This window comes from Chrysemys picta, chromosome 12 (assembly GCF_011386835.1).
Source record: "Chrysemys picta bellii isolate R12L10 chromosome 12, ASM1138683v2, whole genome shotgun sequence".
In the NCBI taxonomy this organism is placed as follows: Eukaryota; Metazoa; Chordata; order Testudines; family Emydidae; genus Chrysemys; species Chrysemys picta.
Window position 1 is genome coordinate 25,471,055 of NC_088802.1, and position 7,910 is coordinate 25,478,964.

Genomic DNA, 7,910 nt, shown 5'->3' on the forward strand with positions numbered 1-7,910 from the left:
AGCAATAGGGTGGCCTCTTCTGATTAGTGATGGAAATTCATTTTTACCCATTTGGTATATTCTGTAACTGAGTCTCTTGTAGGAAAAATCAAAGGTTGGTCTCCCTGTGTGGATCAGAGTGCAGGATTGCTAGGCATCTTTAAGGCATTGTCAGATTTTTAATCAGATGGGCTTTGAGGTCTCTCTCAGGCTGGAGTTTGTACCTCTCCCTTCTCCCTTTATTATTCTCTTCTCTTATACCAGCCTATGGAGGGAAGGGAAGGGGGCATTTCCCTATGGAGAATTGCTGTTGATGGAAGTGGCCAAATGCTTGGCCACTTTCTTTGGCATCACCCGCCTCAGGGCAGATTGTAGCTCTTTCGAGCCGATGGTGCAGCAGCCGCTGTTCTTTCTGTGGCACTCTGCTGCCGAGGACACCTTGTTGTAGACCTTCCTCACATAGGAAATCATCGCTCCCTTGGCCTTGGCTGACATGGGCACCTTGTCCTGATGCAGCTGCTTTAGCATCTTAGACACATACAAATCATATGGGCGCTTCAGCCCCCGGCCTCGCCTCACCTGCCTCACTGCAGGCTTGTGCCTCACCTTCCTCCCTCCCTTGAGTGGCAGCTTCTTCTGCTTTATCTGTGGCTTCCTACACGTGGCCTTCCTTCGCTGGGGCTTCCTTTTCCTCTGGCCTCTTTTCTTCCCTTTCTGAGTAGCCACCATTGTGCTGTTCCGCTCCCCGTCTCACTTCCTCACCTCACCATCTGCGAATGCCAGGAGCCTCCCCTCAGTGGCACCCTTATATAATTGCCAGCATTAAAATGAAGGGTAACCTGAGCCCTGTGATTGGCTGGCTGGGACAATGCCCTGGCTGGTCACATAGCAGTGGTGCATATAACGACTCCAGAGCCTCACAATGTGGGACTGTGAGCCATTCCCTCCCTCATAGAAACGAAAGGGATCGTAATACCCCACCTGCTTGTTGACACTTGGGAAGAACGAGTTGGAAAATTGGAATGACATGGTGATTTTATGGGGTTATAAAGGACTCCTGCTGCCCCTTATCAGTTTATTAATCATGTTATCATTGCATTTATTATTTATTTCAATGGATTCACTCATCATTCATTTACATTTTTTTCTGTGGCTCTAATTGCCTTAACAAACCCTTAAGGGACTGTGCCAGCTTTTTAGGATTCTTATGAACATTGTTATATGCTGTTAACTAAAAGAGGGCCCAGCATGCCACATGAAACACAAAAAGACTTTTTCCTTGCCCCAAAGGTGTTACAGTCAAACTGGAGCTGTGACACACTGTGGGAGGGTGACAGAACCATAGGGAGGGTGAATTATTTGGGGGCAGTTCTGTGGACTGTATTATACAGGAGGTCAGACTAGCTGATCCCAATGGTCCCTTCTGGCTTTGGAATCCATTGGTACATCTATAACAGAAAAAAAAAAATAGCCCACAGCAGCAAGTCTCAGAGCCCAGATCCACTGACTTGGGCTAAAAATAACAGTATAGACATTCGGGCTCGGGCTGGAGCCCAGTCTCTGAAAACCAGCAAGGAAGGAGGGTCTCTCTGACCTTGGCCTCCAACCCGAGTCGGTTTGTCTACACTGCTATTTTTAGCCCTGCAGCATGAGCTCAAGTCAGTTAGCCCAGGCTCCTAGACTCACTGCCATGGGTCTTTTTTTGTTGTGTAGACGTACCCTATGAATTTATAATTGAGCCCAGAAGGAGGAGAACTCTATAAATGTCTGAATGATGAAGAAAATGTTCCCACCTGATTGCTCTCTGCGTACATTTACACATATTTCTAAAACAAAAAAAACTCAGATGTTGAGACTGTGAGATATCTGGGGCTGCAGTATCTGTCAGGAAGCTGTTTCTCAACTCCACTCCTCCTTGTTTTCCCAGGCAGGGATTTTCAAAGGAGTTAGGTGTGTAGGTCCCTCTGATTTTCAATGAGAGTTGGGTGCCTAACACCCTTACCCCAGATTCATTGGCTAGTCGAGAAAGACCATAATTAGATATTTGAGATTTCTTGTATTAGCCTCTGTCAGGGAGAGGATCCCAGACTAGATGGAGCTCCGATCAGATCCAGGGTTGCAGTTCCCGGATGAAAGTCAACCGTCCTAAACTCAAACCAAGCCAGGTGCTGTTGATAACAAGAAGGGAACACCAGGAGGAGCTTGAGAGGGTGCATAACTCTTACTCATACTAAAAGGGTGATGGCCTCCCTGTTACCATGGTTCTAAAAACCCAAAGCTCTTGGTAACTATTACTCTTGGTGAGGCAGTGGCAGGGAATAAATCAATGGAGCCACGTCCGTCTGACTGATAGATGATTGGCCCAAACAGTACACTACAAGAGCCGTTTTACTTTATTTAGTCTGAAGCATTTACACACGTCTGCAACTGGTTAGTAAAACACTCCAAAAATCAATAATTACTGAAGTCTGGAGTGGTCTTCAAGTGGTACAACAACAGCCGTCCAATTGGCCAGTCTTTCAGTTGCCTTTGGGAACCCTATGGTGTGTCCATGAAGTGTTCCTGAAAAATCGCCATACTTTCTCTCCTTATTTATTTGGGTTACTCTAACAATAACATGTCAATAAAAAAAACTTGTTAAGCAAACAATTTCAAAATTTAAGCAAAAGGTCTCCTCAAACCATTAAATAGACAGATTTTATTTTTTTTGCAGAGTCCATGTCTTGAGGGCCCTGACAAACACATCCCAACTGTTGGGATGGTGCCAAATTGGCGTGGCCATACTGAATGAATGGTGAGACCATAACTTGCCACGACTTAAATATGGCTGAATGGCTGCAAAGGAACCTGGGAGCAAGCTCCCTTTAAGCAGAAGCAAATTTAATAAAAAACTGTCAAAGTCTGCGTTACAATCGATATTGAACCTATTGGTCAGCAAATATGGGCCCATGCAAAAATAAATATCACATGTATAAAGTTCCAGCATGGAGCACAGGTCAACCTGGTTATAGTGATCTTACAGCAGGAACGTCACACAGAGAGCCAGAGTGAATGATTGATGAGTGAGTAGACATTGGGTGACCTTCGTTCGGTATCATCCCTCCTGCCCCTTCTAAAAATACTAACTAGGTAAAAATTAGTAACCATACACCTACTGGGCATGCTTTTAAGCCATGACTCCTTTGAGGACATATGACTCCTTTGAGGAAAAAGAGCATAAAAATCAAGCAAATTAAATTACTGTTGGGATTCCTTAATTGACACATAAAGAAGCAATGCTGCTAGCCTAGATGGAGTAACCAAAACTCTGCTCCGTAGGCTCGAGTAGGACTGTGAACCAGAGGGGTCTCAAGGCAACCGAGGCCTTGCTTCGGGGGAATCCGAGACAGACCAGAGGGCTGAGAAGAACAGACCAGGAGAGAAGAAGCAGTCTGTAAAATTGGTAACCACCTTCTCTGTTTGCCAAGCAGGAACTGTGTGAAGCTAGCGCAGGGCCTGTTTGTGTATGTTTGTGAAAGAGAGGCTCGTTAAGGGGAATGTAAAGCTCTTATTAGATTGCTCTTAAAGTCTAACGTAGGAGTTATGTGCTTGATATAAGCCTTTACCCCTTGTGTAATTCCTTCTCAATAAACTGCTGTGTATTGAAAATAATTGCTGTGGACCTTTTTCACTGGTATGACAGTAATCTGCTCCACCTGGAGTCAGTAAAGATCCATTTCAGGGGTAGTAGTGCCCCCTGGTGTCAGCACCAATGGGCAGATATAGATAAGCTCTCTGTTGAAATTGCTGAGGTATGTGTTTTAGACAGAGACCTCAACAGGAAGGACAGAAGGTCAGGCCCTCCACCCCCACCACCCCTGCTGGCTGCTTGCTTAGTTATCCTAAGGTCATTGCAGAGGCCTGTTAAGACCTACTGATTTAGCTGCTTTTGGCAATCAGCATGATAATTAATATTCCAATTATCGCCAGTGGTCCACGTATTTTGCTAGTCCGCCAAGATCTCCCTGTACACACCCTTCATCTCAATAGTTCAGATTCTTAGGATTGTGTGGAAATCTTTACTGAACTTCCATTCCCATGAGGCAATGGTAGCTTGAAGTGCATTTTCTTAGCTTTGGTTGGTAAACCATTTTTAATCAGTGTTAAGAAAATGGACTTAAAAGAGTGATACATAAAAGTCTCTTGGGATAAAACTCTTGGCCCTGCTCTGATGGAAGGAAATATGATGAGTCCTCATCTTTTGTGTTGGATCTCTTTTATCACCTATTTTACAAACCACTACAATGAACTAAAACTTCCATGCTCAGGCTGTGAAGTCAAACCACTCCTTAAAAAGCAATCCTCAAATCAAAACAGAAGGACAGAGATAAATTGTCACCTTCTTGCCTTCTTCACAGTACCTGCCTGTGAAGTGATGGAGTGACTTTGATGGACTGGTTCAATATTGACCATAGATGCTAGGATTTTTAATAGGTCTAACTGGTGTACACTCTGGTCATGTTTAATAACTCCTCCCTGGGGCCTTGTCCTGTGATCTTAGACAGGGATGCTAACCATCAAGTGTTTGATTTGGCTGGAGATTATCCATTTGCAGTGCTGGCTCCTAACACGCAAAACTAGCTCTCAATCCACCTCTCCCAATTTTTCGAAATAACCTCATTTTGAATGTGTTATTCACAGAACCTTTTTAGTTTTCCTCCTATTCGTTACTTTCCCCTGTATCCCTTTTACCTCTTAAAAAGTTGGATCCTGCAGTCACTTGCTACTAAGCACAGTGCTTACTGTTATAGTTCAGCGCAACAGCACCTGTATTCCCCCTTGTGGTCCACTTAGGCTCCTGGCTCCTAAGCCATCACCCCTCTCTGAGTGGAGACCTGCATCTCTCTCCCTCCTACCAGGGTATTTCCAGATTGCAGAGCTCCCAGCAAAGTCAGGCTGCCTAAGCTAACCTGCTTTACTTTTCTTCTCAGTGACAGTAAACAGTGTAATTGCCACAGTGAAGCTACCGTATAGCTCTTTCTAACCAAGCACATTTATTCTTAAGGTAAAAGCATTACAGAGAAAACCTATTCAGAACAACAGTAGAACCTAAAACATGCTAATAAGTTTACCCGAGCTCACTGCAATTCAAACAAGGGTTCTGGCCAGTGAACTGTCCTTCAAAACCCACCCAGGGGAGTTTCTGTGGTCACGAGTTCATAACAGCTGTTAGCTCAGAACAAGCACCCTCATAAGCGAGGGCTGGTCACACTGGAAATTTACCTCAACACAGCAATCTCTCTCAGGGGTATGGGTTTGAAACCCTGAGAGATATGGCTATGCCATCCTAACCCCAAGTCTAGACAGCGTTACGTCAATGGAAGAATTCTTCCATTGACCTAGCTACTGTCTCTTGGGAAGTGGGTTAACTACAGTGACAGGAGAACCCCTCCCATTTTTGTAGTGAGTGTCTACACTGAAGCACTACTGCACTGCAGTAGCATTTTAAGTGTAGACATAACCCTAAATCAGCTACTCTGCCATACAGTTTGTCTTTGGACTGTCCTCATGTAACAGGGGATCAGCAGAAATAAGGTCTCTCGTCCCCCTCCGGAATGCAAAGTTTCAAAGGCTGAACCTGTAGGTGGAAGTTTGCAATCCCCTTCTCCCATATACTTCCCAGGAATTCCATTTCACATGTAGTGTCCCAAAAGATCATTTATGCCCACTACATTGGTCAACGTCGTCATTCAAAGCTCACACCACTTCCCCAAGATTGCTTTAATCTGCTCTTCCTTCTAAAGAAGTTCCATGCAATCCCACAATAGCACAGAAACATTTGCTTTCTTAATACCCTGAACTCCTAAAATACTTAAAACTTAATTCAATCAGGTTTGTCCAGGATACTGCTGGATATTGCCATGACTGTCACGCTTACTACTTCAAGAAGGCCCATTGACTTCCAAGGGATTAATTCATGGGAGTAAGTACTTGGTAGTAAGCATTTGCAGGGTCAGCACTGGACCCCTAGACTGGTTAAAATTTTAAATTGGGAGGAGGGATATTATGTTTTAATGTATTTCCATATTGTTATAAGGTTATTTATCATCATCATTGCCAGCGTTGGACTACCAACATTAGCTTACACAGTATGCTGAGCATCTCAACAGGGCTGTGCTTTACAAATAATGTTAATAATAATTTATTCTATACTTATTTTGGTGTAGTCATGGTGATCATTGTGAGAATAATTTTTTTTTTAACTGTCACACAAACCATTCTATCCTGTAGATTTATCATCATATTTCTGTAATTACCATCTTTGAGTTTAAATGCATTTTAATAACTAAATTATTTATCATTATTATTATAGTAGCATCTAGAGATCCCAACCAGGATTGGAGCCCCATGACTTTATACATTTAATTTTTTTGAAGCATTATTACCAGAGGGGATGCTTGAGGGGACGGGGGGCAAGGCTCCCCCCACCCCCAGATTTGCTGCTTGGCTTGGACTGAGCATGCTCACACAGACTGGGCATGCTCAGTAACACTACTGAAGCTGGCTGCCCTCACTGCACCCCTCGCCTCCCCACTATCAGGCACGGGTTGCCTCTGATTATTACTCATCTCAGCTTGCTAATATAAAGGTGGTCATTGTTTATTTCAAACTCCCAGCTATCTAATCATTTGAAAAAAAATTGAGTTATACCAAATTTTACACCAGAGAGAGAAAAACAGACCCATAGGTATAAATTTTCAGAAGCTGGGAATGGGCAACAGGGGATGGATCACTTGACCATTACCTGTTCTGTTCATCCATCTGAAGCACCTGGCAATGGTCACTGTCAGAAGACAAGATACTTGGTTAGATGGACCTTTGGTCTGACCCAGTATGGCCATCCTTATGTTCTTATGGACAGTAAGTTTGAGTACATCAATTTTTGGATGCCCAGCTTTGGACAATGTAAAGAGACCTGATTTTCAGGAATCGGGTGCTCAGCACTCTCCTGGAATTCAAGCTCATTTAGGATATCTCACACTGGGCAACCAAAACCTACAGCACTGAAAAACACTGGTCCCTTTTGAAAATTTAGCTCACAGGCTCCCTCTTATTTTTGTATCTGGATTTACTGCTCCCCTGGGGAGTTTGTTCTCCCGGTCTTCATCAAGAACTTGATCCAAAGCAGCTCCACAGCCTAGAAAAATGGACCTAATGTTCAGACAATTGGAGAAATACCTGCAGAATAATAAATCTACGATAACCACTTCGAACAGTCTTAAGCCATTCTGAGCATGTCTATTTTTATTAAATGCTTATATTATATCTATCAAGGCTTTCATATCACAGTATCTGTGCAGCGTCCTAAATTCCTGAGTTACCCCTTACAACCTTAGATGAACAACAGAGAAAAGGAATTCACAAAGTCAGACAGGGCATTTTAATCTCTTTTATTAAATCACAATTGTTGAGTTGGAAAAGTGATTAGCAATCAAGTCGATTCCTTCCCTTTTGCTCAGTCCTCACTCAGCAGGGATGGGAGGTGGAACAGTCCTTCTTCTGGAGGATTTCCTGTCCTTGGTTTTTTTGGGCTGGAAAAGCAGAGACTTGTTGTTGGCTGCATCCCCACGCTGATAATTGGTGACCCTACCCAGCAGCTTGTTGAGCTCAAAATCATTTCGGATAGCGAGTTTCAGGTGCCATGGGGAAATCTGATGCTTATTGTGGTGTTTGGTGATGGAGCCAGCCCTATCCACAATGTTGAAGATCAGGTATTCAAGAACTGCAGCCACATAAACCAAGGCTGTGGCTCCAATGCCCTTTGCAAAGTTTCCTCTGCAGAGCATCCTATCCATGTGGCTAACGGGGAACAGTAGCCCGGTCCTGGATGAATAGGACACCTTGGCCTTGAAGTGCTTGGAGGTCTCACCAGAATTCATACGCTCACTCAT

The 7,910-nt window shown here is 43.8% G+C and overlaps 2 protein-coding genes across 2 annotated transcripts; both read right to left on the reverse strand.

The window, feature by feature from the left end:
• Positions 1 to 273: 273 nt before the first annotated feature.
• Positions 274 to 708, reverse strand: LOC103306866 (uncharacterized). Its single transcript, XM_008176334.2, has one exon. It carries the CDS (start codon positions 706 to 708, stop codon positions 274 to 276), a length of 435 nt encoding a protein of 144 aa, XP_008174556.1.
• Positions 709 to 7,481: 6,773 nt separating this feature from the next.
• Positions 7,482 to 7,910, reverse strand: LOC103306865 (histone H2A-beta, sperm-like). Its single transcript, XM_008176333.2, has one exon. It carries the CDS (start codon positions 7,908 to 7,910, stop codon positions 7,482 to 7,484), a length of 429 nt encoding a protein of 142 aa, XP_008174555.1.

Excerpts from the sequence above, each read along its gene's own strand:
- LOC103306865 (XM_008176333.2), bottom strand. The coding sequence starts at position 7,910 with ATGAGTGAGCGTATGAATTCTGGTGAGACCTCCAAGCACTTCAAGGCC.
- LOC103306866 (XM_008176334.2), bottom strand. The coding sequence starts at position 708 with ATGGTGGCTACTCAGAAAGGGAAGAAAAGAGGCCAGAGGAAAAGGAAG.